Source organism: Nymphaea colorata, chromosome 13, assembly GCF_008831285.2.
Source record: "Nymphaea colorata isolate Beijing-Zhang1983 chromosome 13, ASM883128v2, whole genome shotgun sequence".
NCBI lineage: Eukaryota > Viridiplantae > Streptophyta > Magnoliopsida > Nymphaeales > Nymphaeaceae > Nymphaea > Nymphaea colorata.
In genome coordinates, this window is record NC_045150.1 from 5,027,917 (window position 1) to 5,046,594 (window position 18,678).

General features: G+C 39.3%; 1 protein-coding gene across 3 annotated transcripts in view; it reads right to left on the reverse strand.

Moving 5' to 3' along the window:
• LOC116266844 (cycloartenol Synthase-like) overlaps positions 1-18,678 on the reverse strand; it is a 71,497-nt gene continuing 52,819 nt past the window's right edge. Inside the window, exons 15-18 of one of the 3 annotated variants that reach the window (XM_031648277.2) lie at positions 1,602-1,779; positions 1,011-1,091; positions 580-663; positions 1-387 (exon numbers count right to left, since the gene is read on the reverse strand). In XM_031648277.2, coding sequence (XP_031504137.1) covers positions 274-387; positions 580-663; positions 1,011-1,091; positions 1,602-1,779 — 457 coding nt within the window. In that variant the 3' untranslated portion in view covers positions 1-273. Of the gene's footprint in view, positions 388-579; positions 664-1,010; positions 1,134-1,601; positions 1,780-18,678 lie in introns of those variants that run through there. The other 2 variants (XM_031648276.2, XR_004175447.1) reach the window with 2 other exon arrangements.

Consider the following 18,678-nt stretch of genomic DNA (forward strand, 5'->3'; position numbering starts at 1 on the left):
AGAGGTGTTCACAGAAGCTAATTTCTATGGTTTATATATGACAGACAGACTTAACATAATCATCAACATGGTCCATGCTTAGTTAGAAACAATTGGAAATATCCCTGCACGTTTTAGGTGGTCTCCATATACTCCAGGATTTCCATCCACCTAGTAGAATTGTCCACACATTATTACAAATTTTGCTTGGCTCTAGAATCTTTAGCACATCTCACTAAACAACTGTGTGAGGACAAATTCTGGCACAGACAGGAAGTTATAATAGTGATGACTTTAAGAAGACAAAAGCATGCACGAGCGATACTTTCCCAGGGCCCATATTGGGAATATGTTCCTGTATGCAGAATAGCTGAGCATAAGCTTGTTGCAGGTAGCGCCCATAATTTCCTAACAATGGCAGAAAGTCAATTAAGGAACAGATATAAGCAAAAGCATACATAGATAAAAGAATATCATATAGCAATATGGCATCGGATTCTGAAAGAAAACTAAAAATCAGTCACCCAGATACATATGGGAAAGCTTAGGAGCAAAGCCTCCATAGATGGAATCATGCTGAAAATTCATGAGAAAATATACCTGCTGTGGGAAATCACCATTATCCATTTGTCCATTGATTAACACACTCGCCGCATGATGCAGAGGCTTTGGATCTCTCTCAGCCTAGCTCAAAAGAAATTTGCTAGTTATCAAGCAATTAAAGTTGAATTAAATTGCTGGTCTGGAAAAAATATACATAGGAGTTGAGTTCACTGATGAATAGCCAAAAAAGAAGAAAAAATGCAAAAGCAGAATTACATTAATTTTTACATCAAGTGTTAAATTTGAGCAGATATTTCATCAGAATATATGCAATATAGAGGCACAGAGAGAGCATGACAATATACCGAGCCAACAAATTGTGTCCTAAACATTAACAATTCATAGATCGGGAGAATAAGGTTTCTATTACAGTCCAATCAGATATCAGAAGACAATAACTCAATTACAGTCCCAAAAGTAAGTCATACCTGTCCAGCACTAAGCAGTGCAAGCATAGCCCAAGCTGTATTGACCAAATGCGACTGCTTTCCTTTCAGGTTTGTATACACCTTACTCAACATGCATCAGCAATAGAAAGTTCGTGTCACTAACTGCATAAATTAATACAAGAGAAAGCACCCTTCCAGGTTCAGTCACAAATAACAAAACTATAAAATTACGAGAATCTGGGAACAATCTTCTTTGCTTTGCCTTTTACTTTCACTGTAGACCCAATGAGTAACAAAACTCCAGCCAGGTCAACATCCTCATGTAGAAATGTGAAAAATATATAAATATGAAGCTGCTAATTCCCTATTGGTAAGAATAATCACTAATAATATTTCCCATATAAATATGCCATGACAGTCAAAAGATTCATAGGATCAATCATCCCTCCCAGGGTTTCCCCGTATCATCTAAGACTGCATAAAGACAAGATGAATTAAATGAAGAACCCTTTTTAAGAAGTGCAAACTCAACTGAGTAATAGTTAAGCACCAGAACTGAAAATACTGCAGTAGTCATAAGAATTGGACAAATAATGACTAAACAGAACAGATATCGAGGAAGAATCTTACCATATTCAGACATGAAAGATAGCTTTCACCCCAACCTCCAGATTCTAGTTGTTTTGATAACAAAAATTCACATGCTTTCCGGATTGCAGAGCAATTCTGATAGGTCATGCCACCAGCCACCAGTGCCTCAATCCCAAACCAAGTGCCATAGGTGAAACATATACCCCAATTACCATACCTATTTCAGAATATATATTCTCATTGATAGTCACATTTTAAAGGGCACTAAGAGGAAGGAAAGAACAATGAAGAACAGGTGAGATAAGCAATTGAAATACATCATCCAAATTAAGGAGGCATCTTAGCCATTCAGATTAATTGGATAATCTATTCATATACATTAGGCCAATTTAATAAAAAAGGCTTAAAGTGATAAAAGTAATATGCATATATTTATGTGGTTATATATAATTGAGTTAAATTACATATACCTCACTGTTTTTTTTTTCTCTTGACAAATCCCTATTTAAGAAGGGTTTAGGATACAATGAATTCCCTCACTCTCACTCCCTCACTTTTCTATCATAGGCCTTACTCACAAGCCATAAGTCCTTGAAGCATTTATTGATATCAATGTAAGTATTAGTTAGTTATGAAGACTACTTAACTAGATAAACATCTTAAACATAACTCTTAATGATTAGTCAATAATGGTCAAATTGTTGGTCTCTCATTTCTCGCTTTTTAGTAACATGAATGACTATTTTCTTTCAGCATTCAATTCTTATTCTCTCAAGAAAGATTATTCGTTTTTTTCTTACAATTAAGTCAATCAACAACTGTATTTATAGAATTGATTTTGCAACTCCTGTGCTCAACATATGGATGACTTCTTTTCTATATAAATAGCTCTAACAAATATGTATCCAGATAGATGCATATAGTCAGAGATTCAGAAATGTCATCAATATTTTGAAAATCTGTTAATGCTATCACCATTTTCAAGCCAACAGATAATATCAGCAAAATATCCTGTAGCCAAGAAAAGGGAAATGCTATGGTATTATCTGATATTCCAAATATTTTCTTCAGTCTTTCCAAATCTCTTTTTTTCAGAATTTTAGACATAATTTTCTTTCATTTCTTTTCTTCTGTGTTTTTCACAGAGCTCATTCTACTTGTTTCTTTGTATAGTCGCAATATGCACATAGGAAAAGCTATTACTACAAAGCCTTTTTGTTGTTTTTCATTTTTTTTTAGCTACATCACATGAATGCAAGGTGTAGGTGCAGGTATGTCACTTTCAGGATCAGTTCTGAGGTCGCTGCTATATGTAGATGATATGATTATTATAGGAAATGATGCCAACGAAATTATGCAGTCAAAGGATTTCCTAGAGTGAATTTGAAATGACTGATTTGGTTAGCTTAACATATGTCCTTGGTATTGAAGTAGCTTATAGTAGAAGAGAATAATTACTCTTACAAATGAAGTTTGCCAATAACATTATAATTTATAAGCAGATCAGGAATCACTGACGACAAGGTGGTCGACACTCCTGAAGCTTTAGGAGTAAAGATGAAGATTGGTGATGGAGAAATTTTAGAAAATCTCACCCTTTCGTCAATTGATTGGAGCTCTCACATATTTATCCATCCCAAGGCCTGACATATCGCATGGTATACATGTCATAAGTCACTTTCAAACTTTCAACAAAGACCTACTTCTGTACACATGGGAGCTGCATTGAGGATTATTCGATATGTCAAACACACTATTACTAAGGGACCTTTTCTATCCTCCTCATCAAATTTGAATATGTTTGCCTATACTGATGTTGATTGGGGTGAAGATCATAACAATAGGCATTCCACCATCGGATTTTGTGTTTTTTTAAGTGAGACTCTTATTTCTTGGAAGTGCAAAAAACAAAATAAAGTCTCTCTATCTTCAACCGAAGCAGAATATCATGCTATGGCTACCATCACCATGGAGATTGTATGGTTAAAAAATTTATTGAAGGATGTAGAAACAAAATATGCGCGAGAGTAGAAGAAAGCACACAGATGTAACGTGGAAAACCCTCAACACGAGGGAAGAAAAACCACGGGTGAGGAGGTCTGGTGCCCACTAGCCTCCAGACACTCTCTCTCTTCAAAACTTCATTAACACTAAGATTAGGGTTTACAGAGATATAAGTAGTCCTAATTAGGACAAACCGGATCGGGTAAGGATCCGGACCCGGACAACAAAACCCGTCAACACTCCCCCTCAAGTTGGGCATACATATCAAACATGCCCAACTTGGATACATTTCTCTCAAATGGAGTTACACTTAAGGCCTTGGTTAGGATATCAGCAGTTTGGTCTTCAGACTTCATGTATGGTAGTGTTAATTCCTTAGCATCAATTCTTTCTCTGATGAAGTGACGGTCAATCTCCACATGCTTTGTTCGATCATGAAGAACCGGGTTGTTAGCCAAGTTGATTGCAGACTTATTATCACAATACATCCTCATAGGCTCTTCAATTTCTATTCCAATATCTGTCAGTAAGATCTTCAGCCATAACAATTCTGATACCCCAGTAGCCACAGCCCTATATTCAGCCTCTGCACTCGAGCGGGAACACACATCTTGTCTCTTGCTTCTCCAAACAACTAAATTTCCCCCCAAGTAGACGCAGTACCCTGAAGTAGATCTTCTGGTGTCAACACAGCCTGCCCAGTCTGCATCAGAATACCCTTCAACTTCAATAGATCTTTGTTGCACATATAGAAGTCTCTTCCCGGGATTCTTCTTCAAGTAGCACAGAATTCTATCTACAGCCTTCAAGTGCATATCTGTAGGTGCATACATGAACTGGCTCATCACATTTACAGCAAATGTGATATCAGGTCTAGTCAGAGTGAGATAAATCAGTTTGCCAACTAGACGTTGATATCTCCCTTTAGCTTCTTCACCCAACAGTTCTCCATCTTTGCTACCAAGTTTATGCCCAGCATCTATAGGAGTAGAGGCTGGTCTACACCCCAGTTTTCCTGTCTCCTTCAGTAGATCCAGGGTATACTTCCTTTGACTAAGTACAAGAGTTGTACCTGATCTAGCAATTTCAATACCAAGGAAATACTTCAGCTTACCAAGATCTTTTAGATCAAATTCAGTAAATAGTAGACCCTTTAATCTTGCTATCTCTTCCTTATCATCACCTGTAACAATCATATCATCAACATAAATCAATAGTAGAGTAACTTTACTCTCTTTTCTTTACAAACAGGGTATGATCTCCATTTTCTTGTTTGTAGCCATGTTTCCCATAACAAGTCTGAGCTGTTCAAACCATGCTCGAGGAGACTGTTTCAGCCCATACAAAGCTTTCTTCAATCTACAGCATTTTCCAGGTTTCTTAAAACTTGGTGGCATGCACATGTACACCTCCTCTTCGAGATCTCCATTAAGAAAGGCATTTTTCACATCAAGTTGGCACATCTCCCAACCCTTCAGCACCGCCAATGAAATAATAACTCTAACAATCTTTGCAACTGGAGCAAACGTCTCTAAGTAGTCGATCCCATACTTCTGACTGAACCCCTTGGCCACCAATCGTGCTTTGTACCTCTCAATGTTCCCATCTGGTTTGTACTTAACAGTGTAGACCCACTTCGACCCAACCAAGTGGGCTGCTTCAGGAATATCAACCACCTCCCATGTCTGATTTCTGTCTAAAGCTTCCATCTCTTCTTTCATTGCATGAGACCACTTAGTTGTTAGAATTTAAATATTACACATTATGTAAGTATACATATGTTTCATATATGATTTGTATATATGAATATCTATGTATGCATAGGTGTTATGTATTTTATTTTATTTGCTTCCTTTTCGTTTTTATGTATTTTTTATTTCTTTTCTTTTTCTATTTTTACCTTTTCCTTTTTTGTAAAAGGGAACTAGCTGTTGGACCAGCTTCCAACGGCTAGATTTCTAGCCGTTGGAGCTGGCCCAACAGCCAACTCCTCCTTCTTCTCTCCCTTTCATTGTACTATATATATGGGACTGTTGTCCCTTGTTTGGTTAAGGCTTTTAGGCCTCTCTTGTGTATTCTTCTCTTGAGATTAATAGATTTGGTATCTTCTCCTCAAGTTTGAGGTTTGGTTGTGTATTACCTATTGAAGTTGTTGGGATCTTCAAGAGTGTATCTCTTGAAGCATTTGTATTCTCAAGATCAGGCCTGATTTACATGGTATCAGAGCCTCGTTTTGGCTCTTTGTGTTGCTGTCTTTCAAGCTTGGAAGATCCAATTATTACTCTTTCCTTGGAGCTGTGAAGCACTCCAAGTGTTCGATATATTGTTGGCTGAAATTTGACACAAGAAGGTGCTGTTATTTTGCTGGCCTCTTTTGGTGATATTTGTGACGGGATAAAGCTCCCTTGGTGGTGAAGATTGTGGCAGTCCTTGACGCGTCGAAAGCTTCATTTTTGTGTGGCTGTTTTTCATCCTAGCACTACCTCAACGTCTCTTTTACAAGGTACACATTATGGATGAAAGAACTTCCTCTACTCCTCTTCCCAAATTAACTTCATCAAATTATGTTTCTTGGGCAAAAACTATGGAACATTTTATTAGAAGTAAAGGCCTATGGGGACTCGTTGATGGGTCAAAAAGTGAACCTCAATTAGTCCTCACCAAGACCATAGATGGTAAAGCTCAAGAACTAGATGGAGTTGAAAAAGACAAGGCTATGAATGAATATGAGAGAAAATGGGAAGAGTGGAAGATAGGACACCACAAGATTATCACTTGGATTATTGCTTGTGTTGATACTACAACCATGGGCCAAATAGCAAAACATAATTTTGCTCATGAAGCTTGGGAATTCCTCAAGAAAACCCACACTATGAAGGATGTGGCCTACATGTGCAATCTTCAAATGAAGATTGCAAGTCTCCAACAAGGAGACAAGACCATTAAAGAATATGTTGGAGAAATGGAGCAATTATGGGACGAACTTGCTCTATTTGAACCCGAATGGTATGATCCAAGAGACATTGGAGTTAGAGAAAAACAAATCCAAAGGGAGAAATTTTATAAATTTATTCTTGGTCTTAGATCGGAATATGATGGAGTCAAAACTTCCTTGCTCCATAGGCATAAAGTGCCATCTATGAACGAAGCCATAGCGGAACTTCAAATGGAGGAGAATAGACTCAATTTTTCAAAAGACAAGAGTGAAAGTGTTCTTGCTACCTCAAGACCCGGTGCTCATATGAGAACTTATAGGCCTCCTCACTTTAATCGAAACTATGAGCATAGCAATAATGGCAACAAGAAGATTATATGTTTCCATTGTCAAGAAGAAGGACATACCAAACTTAGATGTCCTAAATTGAGGAGATTTGATAAAAAGACAAGTGTGGCTGGGACAATGTATGAAGAAAACAATCGATTTGACCTAGACAAACTTGTAAGTGCCCTCCAACCAAAGCTTATTGATGCTCTTCAACCGCTTTTCAAAGGAGGAGGGACTTCTCCAATCTCCGGAGCAACCGTGGCATCTACATCATCAAGTAAGTACTCTTGGATTCTTGATTCCGGAGCTTCATTTCATATGACCCCTTGTAATTCTTTGCTTACCGAATGCACTAAGGAAGAATCGTGTCCATTTGTTAAAACCGCCGATGGAACTCCTCTTGAAATCAAATGTGTTGGGAATATTGATCAAAATTTTAATTCAAAAGTTTTTAAAATACCAAAAGTTAGATTTATTCCCAAACTTAACTTAAATCTCTTGTCGGTTTCTCAAATAACAAATCATGGATGCGATATTGTCTTCTCACAAAATAAATTTTTGATACAGGACCATCTTTCCAAGAAGACGATTGGGGAAGGTTTTAGGAAAAATGATCTCTACTATGTTGACTATTTGGATCTTTCCAACCCTACTTGCAATATAGTCAAGAAGAGTGACATTCAAGTTTGGCATCAAAGACTTGGGCATTCAAGTTTAGGAAAAATGTCTTGTATCCCTTTTTTGGAAGAGAAATGTAAAGAAATGATCTCTTGTGATGATTGTATTAAAGCCAAAATTAAGGCTTTACCTTTTGGAAATAGAAATTTTGTTGCAAAAGCACCTTTTGAATTAGTGCATTCGGATGTATGGGGTCCCGCTCCTATTATGTCTAAAGGTGGTTTGCTTTATTATGTCATTTTTGTGGATGATTACTCTCGATATGCTTGGGTTTACTTTCTTAAACGCAAATCCGAAGTCCTTATGAATTTTAAAAACTTTTACAACATGATCAAAACTCAATTTGATGCAAACCTTAAAATTTTTAGAAGTGATTCCGGGGGAGAATTCATTTCCAATGAGTTTGAAGAATTCCTAAAAGAAAAGGGAGTTATACACCAAAAGTCTTGTCCCAAAACCCCCCAACAAAATGGAGTCGCCGAAAGAAAACATAGACATATTCTTGAAACAACAAGAGCTCTTCTTATATCAAAAAATGTTCCAAAAAATTTTTGGGCTGAAGCAATTTTAACATCCATTTACTTGATTAATAGAATGCCCTCTAAAGTTTTAGAAAATATTTCACCTTTTCAAAAACTTTTTAACTTGGAGCCAACTTATAAAAGATTCAAAGTCTTTGGTTGCAAATGTTTCATTTTAAATGACAAAAATGATAAACTTTCATCTAGGGCTATTCAATGTGTCTTTATTGGCTATTCCGAAACTCAAAAAGGGTATAGATGCTATGATATTGAAAAAGATAAGGTGTATGTTTCAAGAAATGTGATATTTTTAGAAGAAGAAAATGGCTTTAATGAAAATAAACCCAAGCATGAAGATGACTATTCTTTTTTATGGATAAATGATGATGATGTTGATAATGATGATGATGTTTTGCCTTCTTCACATAATGATGCTCAAAATGAGGTTGAGAATACTCCTTTTGATAGATCTTCACCAAGAAGTGATGGATCACCAAGAGAAGTTATAGTTTATAAGAGAAGGTCTCAACAAAACATCCAAGAGTCTCAACCTACTCTTAGGAGATCTCAAAGAGATTCTCATCCACCTCAAAAATTTGTTTCCTATGAGTCTTTTTCCCCAAAACATAGAGCTTGCTTATTAGCTATTCACTCTCATGTTGAACCTTCATCCTATCTTGAAGCCAAAACTAACCCACATTGGATTGAAGCAATGAACAATGAACTTAGAGCCCTTGAAGACAATAAAACTTGGGACATTGTGTCTCTTCCTATAGGGAAAAGGACAATAGGATGTAGGTGGGTTTACAAAGTCAAGACTAGAAGTGATGGATCACTTGAAAGGTATAAAGCTAGACTTGTTGCCAAAGGATATGCCCAAGAATATGGGATTGATTACGAAGAAACCTTCGCCCCTGTTGCTCGTATGACCTCTGTTAGAGCTCTTATTGCCATTGCCTCCATTAAACAATGGTCTATATATCAATTGGATGTCAAAAATGCTTTTTTGAATGGATACTTAAATGAAGAGGTATACATGGATTCACCCCCTGGGCTTGATTTACCTCAAGGAAAAGTTCTTTATCTTAGAAAGGCATTATATGGCTTGAAACAAGCTCCAAAAGCTTGGTTTGACATGTTTAGCAATGTTATGTTCAAACAAGGTTTTAAATCATGCTATTCTGACACTGCTATGTTTGTTAAAAATACTGCTATAGGTATAATTGTGTTACTTTTATATGTAGATGATATGATTATTACAGGTAATGATGCCAACGGAATTATGCAGGTAAAAGACTTTCTAAAGAATGAATTTGAAATGACTGATTTGGGTAAACTAACATATTTTCTTGGTATTGAAGTAGCTTATAGTAGAAGAGGATACTTACTCTCACAAATGAAGTTTGCCAATGACATTATAAGCAGATCAGGTATCACTGATGACAAGGTGGTAGACACTCCTGAAGCCTTAGGAGTAAAGATGAAGATTGATGATGGAGAAATTCTAGAAAATCCCACTCCATTTCGTCAATTGGTTGGAGCTCTCACATATCTATCCATTACAAGGCCTGACATATCACATGCGGTACATGTCATAAGTCAGTTTCAACAAAGACCCACTTCTGTACACATGGGAGCCACATTGAGGATTGTTCGATATGTCAAACACACAATCACTAAAGGACTTTTTCTATCATCCTCATCAAACTTGAATATGATTGCCTATACTGATGCTGATTGGGGTGGAGATCCTAATAACAGGCATTCCACCACCGGTTTTTGTGTTTTTCTAGGTGACTCTCTTATTTCGTGGAGGTGCAAAAAACAAAATAAAGTCTCTCTATCATCAACTGAAGCAGAATATCGTGCCATGGCCACCACCACCATGGAGATTGTGTGGTTAAAAAGCTTATTGAAGGACATTGGAATTGACTTAAATGAAGCAACCAAGCTCTGCTGCGACAATAAAAGTGCCATCTACATTGCTAGCAATCATACTTTTCATGAAAGGACGAAGCATATTGAAATGGATTGTCACTATGTGAGAGAAGAATATCTTAGCCGAACAATCGATATATCCTTTGTCCCTTCCGAATATCAACTTGGAGATTTCTTCACCAAAGCACTTGCTTCAGCACGTTTTCAGTTTCTTCTTGGCAAACTTTCGGTGATCACACCGTAAGTTTGAGGGGGGGTGTTAGAATTTAAATATTAGACATTATGTAAGTATACATATGTTTCATATATGATTTGTATATATGAATATCTATGTATGCATAGGTGTTATGTATTTTATTTTATTTGCTTCCTTTTCGTTTTTATGTATTTTTTATTTCTTTTCTTTTTCTATTTTTACCTTTTCCTTTTTTGTAAAAGGGAACTAGCTGTTGGACCAGCTTCCAACGGCTAGATTTCTAGCTGTTGGAGCTGGCCCAACCGCCAACTCCTCCTTCTTCTCTCCCTTTCATTGTACTATATATATGGGACTGTTGTCCCTTGTTTGGTTAAGGCTTTTAGGCCTCTCTTGTGTATTCTTCTCTTGAGATTAATAGATTTGGTATCTTCTCCTCAAGTTTGAGGTTTGGTTGTGTATTACCTATTGAAGTTGTTGGGATCTTCAAGAGTGTATCTCTTGAAGCATTTGTATTCTCAAGATCAGGCCTGATTTACATTAGTGTCACCCTGAGCCTCTGTAGCATTCCTGGGAATCACAACCACAGCCAAGGAGGATACAAAACATTTATAGTCAGTGCTCAATCTAGAGTAAGATACGAAGTTACCAATAAGGTGCTGGGTACATGACCTGACACCCTTTCTCAAGGCAATGGGAAGATCCTCCTTTTCTTTCCCAGTCTGAATTTCTCTTCCAACATCTTGCTTCTGAACACGACTTGGATCATCCAAGGAAGAAGTAGGATTGGGATTCGGTGTAACCTCCTCATCATTAATCACCTTGTCAGTACAAGCTCTTCTCCTGGAATACACCTGTCCAAACATACGATTACCCTCTTGTTCTATCACCATAGGATGCTCTCCCTCCTTCTCTTGTTCATGTACATCAGTAGTCGTCCCCTCTTCATCTTTGCCAAGCTTGGCAACAAGATTCTCTTCACGCCTGTAATCCATAAAGTCTGTAAATTGAATTTCCGATGTGGGAGAATACTCTTCCTTAGACATTAACTTCTCCCCCTGAAGAGAATTCTCACCAAAATAGGAGACATGTTCCAAGAATGTGACATCTTTGGTAATGTGAAGACGACCAGTGGTGAGATCTAGACATTTATAACCTTTTTGAGTGGAAGAATACCCAAGAAAGATGCCCTTAATAGATTTGGGATCAAGTTTTTTCACATTTGGGCTGTGGTTATGTATGAAACACACACATCCAAAGACTCGAGGAGGAAGGTGAAAAGATTGACTACTCCCTGGAAGCATAGAGTAGGGAGTACGACCCTTTAGCACACGACTAGGCATGCGATTAATCAAGTAGACACTAGTAAGGATTGCATCTCCCCAATAGTATTTTGGGAGATTTCTTTCGAACAATATGGCTCGGGTGACATTGAGCAACTGACGATTTTTCCTCTCAGCAACCCCATTTTGAGGGGGGGTATAACTACAGGAAGTCTCATGAACAATCCCCCTCTTTCGAAAGAATTCTTCAACAGTAAGACACATATATTCACGAGCATTATCAGACCGAAACGTCTTGACAGAATTTCCATATTGGTTTTCCACTAGGAGGATGAAAGTTTCAATAATGTGAGGCACCTCACTACGATCTTTCAACAAATACACAAAGGTACACCTTGAATAATCATCTATAAAAGTTAGAAAGTATTGAAAACCACTACGAGAATGAATGCCCGAAGGCCCCCACACATCAGAATGAACCAAGGAGAAAGCTTTATTAGAACGACTATTTGAAATTGGATAAGAAGCTCTAACATGCTTCGCAAACTGACACACATCACATGATAACATGGACATGTTTAAACTAGAACATAGTTCAGGGAACAAATGTTTCAAACTCCCAAATAGGAGATGACCAAGGCGTTCATGCCAAAACAAAAATAACTGACGACACTCTTCCTCCTTCTTCTCTGTCCTGCTGACTGCTGACATAAGAGCTGTGACAATGCGTATAGGAAGCCGATACAGCCCATTAGACACCAAACCAATCCCAATCCTCTTCCCTGTCACCAAGTCCTGCAAAACACAATGTTTTTCAGAAAATATAAGTTCACACTTCAGTTCCTTGGTAGTCTTACTGACAGATAACAAATTTAAGGGAAGATGGGGAACATGTAAGGCATCATGAACTAAAAAATTATTTAACAAGGAAAGACTCCCTTTCCCTGCCACAGAAGTAAAGGAACCATCGGCAAGGGACACAAGTTCCTTTCCCGAGGATAGCTTGTAGTCATGGAAAAGCTTGGGGTTGCCAGTCATGTGATGAGTGGCACCGCTGTCAACAATTCATTCACCCATATAAGAAGTACCTTCTGCCCCTGAAACAGCCAATACCTGATTGATCTTCACCTCATCTGGTGTATCTGCCTGACCAACATCAATCTTGCTCAAATATGCTCGTAGCTCACGAATCTGTTCTGCAGAAATAGAACATTTCCCATCACTCAGACTTGTTGCAGACGATACATGCTTCTTCCCACTAGAAGACCTCCCCCTACTATCCTTCTTCTCTGGATGCAGGTCCCAACAAAAATCCCTAGTATGACCAATTTTTTTGCAATATGTACATTTTCGGGAAGAACGAGGAGTACCCACAGGGGCACGGCTAACATAGGCAGACTGTTCTTCCCCCTTTCGTCCACTAGAAAGCAGCCTTCTCTGTTCTTTAGCTTCAACTCGGGAATAGACATCTTCAATACTAAATGATTCGTCAGAGTTAAGAATCTGACTCCTGATATTTTCAAAGTCATCATTCAGTCCGGATAAGAAAAGGAATACCCTGTTCTCCCATTTATCAGTCATATACTGCATCTGGTCGTGAGGACACCTCCATGTAATATCAGAATGATAGTCAAGGTCCTCCCACTTAGATTTTAATGTTGCATAAAAGTCTGCAACCGAGAGAGCACCTTGGCGCAGGGAATACACATCCTTCATAAGTTGATATACACGAACTTTCCTTTTCTTCTGACCATACATCTGTTCCAAAATAACCCACATATCCCTTGCAATCTTCTTACGAAGAATGAGGGATTGGATATCCGGGGACACCAAATTAACAATCCAGGTTTTTACCTGGTTGTCTTCAAGAAACCATGTATCCCAAAACAGACTATCTGCAGCAGGTTCAACCTTTCTCCCATTCACATAGGCAATGCGTCCTCGCCCAGCAATCCCCATAGTAATCGCAGCAGACCATCGTGAATAGTTCTCCTTGGTAAGTTGAATGGTGGTAACTTGAACCGGTACATGATCAGTCCGCGCAGACACAACATCAAGTAGATTAGTATTGATGGAAGAAGAAGACGAGTCAGCCATGATCACCAGTTAGAAGTGGCTGTCAAAGAACACACACAGCAGCAGTAACCTAGAGAAGAGGAAGCAGTGCTCGGCGGAAGCAGAGGGCGGCGCTTGGCCGCGCACGCCGAGCATAGACGACGGCGTCGGACGTTGGCGTCGGTGTAGGCGTCGGCGGCAGAGTCAGCGTCGGCAGAGGCGTCGGCGTTGGACGTCGGCAGTCACGACACCAGCGACGCAGCAGCGGCGGTCACGGCCACGGTGGGGCAGCGACGGAGACAATGTCACGGCGCGGTGACAGCGGCGGCGGTGGGGGTAGCGACGGCGACGGTGGTAGCGGCGACAGTCAGGGTTGGAACTTCACAACCCTAGAAAAACAGATTTCGTTTTCTCCAAGTCCGACGGCTCTGATACCATGTAGACACAAAATATGCACGAGAGTAGAAGAAAGCACACAGATGTAACGTGGAAAACCCTCAACACGAGGGAAGAAAAACCACGGGTGAGGAGGTCTGGTGCCCACTAGCCTCCAGACACTCTCTCTCTTCAAAACTTCATTAACACTAAGATTAGGGTTTACAGAGATATAAGTAGTCCTAATTAGGACAAACCGGATCGGGTAAAGATCCGGACCCGGACAACAAAACCCGTCAACAAAGGACATTGGAATTGACTTGACTGAAGTCACTAAAATCTGCTGCGACAATAAAAGCACCATCTACATTGCTAGCAATCATACTTTTCATGAAAGGACAAAACATATGGACATGGATTGTCACTATGTGAGAGAAGAATATCATCGCCGAACAATTGATATATTTTTGTTCCTTCAGATATCAACTTGGAGACTTCTTCACCAAGGCACTTGCTTCAGCAAGATTTCAGTTTCTTCTTGGCAAACTTTCGGTGATCACACTAAAAGTTTGAGGGAGGGTGTTAGAATTTAAGGTTTAGACATCATGTAAGTATACATGTGTATTTTATATTCTAGTTTGATGTATGACTTGTATATATAAATATATATGCATGTGTTATGTCTTTTATGTATTCTTCTTTTCCTTTTTATGTATTTTTCTGTTTCTATTCATTTTTACCTTTTTTTTATTTGCAAAAGGGAGAAGAACTAGCTGTTGGACCAGCTTCCAACTGCTAGAAATCTAGCCGTTGGAGCTGGCCCAACAGCCATCTCCCTCTTCCTCTCCTTGTACTATAAATAAGGGACTGCTGTCCCTTGTTTTGATAGGGCTTTGAGGCCTGCTTTTGTATATCATTTGAGATTCAATACATGTTCTTTTTCACCTCTAGTTATATGTTTCTCCTTGTGTGAATTCTTGGAATGGCTGATATCTTCAAGAGTGTAACCCTTGAAGTGTTTCGACCATCAAGTTTGGGTCTGGTTTACAGTGGGCTTGGCTCGGTTAAACTCGAGAAAGAAAATACATAAAATACGACTCATAAAATTATCAAAAAAAATAGATTGCTCAAATGGGTATGCATGTGACTGGTATGTGGGACGTTCCATGTTCAAATCTATATGCTGCCTCTTTTTTTAACAAAATATTTTTTTAAAGAAATGCTTGGTACGGCACAAGCCAATCTTTAGCTCGAGCATAATCAAGACGAATTCGAGTTTTAACAACTCGATCCGAGTTGAGCTCGGGCTAATGAAATCGAACTCGACTCGAGCTCGAGCAAAGTTTGAGTTTCTTTCAAGAGACTCACGCTGAGTTCAAGCTGGCTCAACCCTCACCTGGTAAAGGGTTGTTCTTTAAGAATGGGAATGCCATCGATATTGAGGCATGCAGGCTCGGCTGTAGATAGGAAGTATACCACTGGTTTATGTGTTTTTGTTGGGGGAAACTTAGTATCATGGAGGAGCAAGAAACAGACTGTCGTTGTCAGATCTAGCGCTGAATCTGAGTATCAGGCTATGGCTCACACTGCAGCAGAGATGACCTGGATTAAATCTCTGCTTACCAACTTAGGAGTGACTGTTCCATTGCCTATGAAGATGTATTATGACAATAGAGCAGCCATCTATACAGCTAATAACCAGTGTTTCACAAGAGGACGAAGCACATAGAGGTTGATTGTCATTATATCATGGAACTCTGAGAAGCAAGTAGCTGATATGTTCACTAAAGCATTGCCCATTAACGATTCTCTCTTCCAAACCCTAATTCAACAAGAACAATATTTGTAACTTTTGGTACATATGCATGTGCAAGTGTTCTCTATGTGATAGACATGCAAGCTTTAATTTTGGGCATTGATTTCCACAGTTTTACCAATAATTTGATTAAATTCATTCACTTTAAACTGTCATGTTAATGATTATCTAAGTCACATGGGTACTTCAGTAAGGTCCACGTACCCGTACCCAAAATGGGTACTTTGACACTTGGGTACTTATAGATTCAAACTGCTTAATTTTACTTTGATTCAATTTTTTTTACCTTACTTTTTATTCTATTCTTTGGATGTGAAAATTCAATTGATGTTCATATTTGACTAGGGGGCTGTTTGGTTGTCCATATGTAAAGTTTTTCATAGGTTTCTTAAACACACTGCTGCAAGAACCGTTGATATATATTTTCTCTGTTATTTATTTGTTTATGTTGATGTATATTCTTTATTTTGATACATATTTTCTAAGTTTTTCTTATTGTTTATATATATATATATACATGGCCGTACTCCCGCACCCAAGTTTTTTAAAAATAATCAGTACCCGTACCCGCACCGGAACCCGCACCTGTACCCGTACCTATGTGACACAGATGATTATTAAACTTATGAATCCATTACAACTAAAACTAAATAGCAAATTTCAAAAATAACCTGCAGTTTTGCAGCATATAATAACACATTCTTTGATATTGTTAAAAAACCACCTGCCATGAGTATTTTGTCAAGTCAGCAATCGTAATCATAAAATTTACCAGTCTTTCTTCTATAAAAACTGTAGAAACACGAACCACACAGAGAGAGAGTGGAGAACGAACACACAATCTACGTGGAAAACCTCAGAAAGAGGTGAAAAACCACGGGGAGGCTCTGACCTAGGGGCACACCGCAACCCTAGGAGAGAGAAAATTATATTTCACTTAATTCAACACTAAACACAAGTGACAATATAAAGAGGGAGAGAGGAGAAGCCGCCTAGGGTACCGAGCCCGCCTCGGTACCCGCGCCCCATAGAACCGGGTCCAGGAATGGATCCGGTTCCCACAGCAACATATTCTAACACTCCCCCTCAAGCTTGGCATACATGTCAAACATGCCAAGCTTGCTAACATTCTTTTCGAATGAAGAAGTACAAAGCCCTTTAGTTAGGACGTCTGCAACTTGATCTTCAGACTTCATATATGGCAGAATCAGCTCCTTTGAGTCAATGCGTTCCCGGATAAAATGACGGTCAATCTCCACATGTTTGGTCCTGTCATGTAGAACTGGATTATTGGCAAGATTAATCGCAGACTTGTTGTCACAGTACATCTTCATTTTATCTCCCAATTCCACACCAATATCAGTCAAAAGAATCTTCATCCACAGCATCTCTGTAACCCCCATTGCAACAGCCCTGTACTCAGCCTCCGCACTAGACCTCGAACATACTTCTTGCCTCTTACTTCTCCAAACAACTAGGTTACCTCCAAGAAAGATACAATACCCTGTAGTAGACCTCCTTGTGTCAGTGCAACCTGCCCAATCTGCATCTGAGTAGCCCTCAATGGTAAGTTTGTCCTGTCGAGTATACAACAGTCCTTTTCCTGGGTCATTCTTTAGATATCCCAACACTCTTTCTGCACTCTTCCAGTGACAATCCGTGGGAGCATGCATAAATTGACTTAGCACATTTACCGCATACGTGATATCAGGGCGAGTTAGAGTAAGATAGATAAGCTTACCTACTAGCCTCTGATATCGCCCTTTTCCTTCCTCATCCAGAATAGTGCCCGTCTTGATACTTATCTTAGTTCCCGACTCTATAGGAGTAAGATAGGGCCTACAACCAAGTTTGCCTGTCTCCTTTAGTAAGTCAAGAGTGTACTTCCTTTGATTCATAACCAGCCCTGTCTCTGATCGAGCAATCTCTATCCCCAGAAAGTATCTCAGCTTACCCAGATCCTTGAGGTCGAATTCCTTAGATAATCTCTCCTTCATCTTTCTGTTTTCTTCTTCGTCACTGCCAGTGACAATCATATCATCAACGTAGACAAGGAGAAGACTCACCAGACCACCTCTCTGCTTTATGAATAGGGTATGATCTCCATTTCCTTGCTTGTACCCAGTAGACTTCATAACGATCCTTAGTCTCTCAAACCAAGCTCTAGGCGACTGCTTCAAGCCATACAAAGCTTTCTTGAGGTGACAACATTTTCCCTCTTGAACATACCCGGGAGGCATGCTCATATAGACTTCTTCCTCCAGATGGCCGTTCAAGAACGCATTTTTAACATCAAGCTGGTCCATGCGCCACTTCCTGTGCACAGCAAGAGCAAGAATAACCCTCACGGTCTTCAACTTTGCAACAGGGGCAAAGGTCTCAAGATAGTCGATTCCATACTTCTGACTGAACCCCTTTGCAACCAAACGAGCTTTATATCGATCTACAGTGCCATCAGGTTTGTACTTCACGTTGTAAACCCACTTAGAGCCAACTAGGTGTGTCCCCTTAGGAATATCAACAACTTCCCATGTTTTGTTCTTAGCTAACGCACCCATCTCCTCTGTCATAGCATGTAACCACTTGGGATCATCCTTAGCATCATCCACCGACCTGGGAATAACAACTTTGGATAAGGTTGTGATAAAACATTTGTAATTTGTACTGAGCTTAGCATAAGAAACAAATCTCTGAATAGGGTGAGAAGTACATGACCTGGTGCCTTTGCGCACAGCAATGGGGAGCTCTTCATTCGATGGACTTGGGTCATCCGGGGAGATCACAGGATTGGGATTGGTTCTATCCTCATCACCAACATCTTCCACTGTAGCTTTCTCCTTTCTGACATAAACCTGGCCAAACAAGTGATCCCGGGCAACAATGGGCTGAGCATCCACCGTGACCCCTTCCATATGGCTGCCCTTCTCATTACTGACCGTGACCGTGTCAATCACACTGGGACTAACCTTGTAATCCAAAAACTCCATA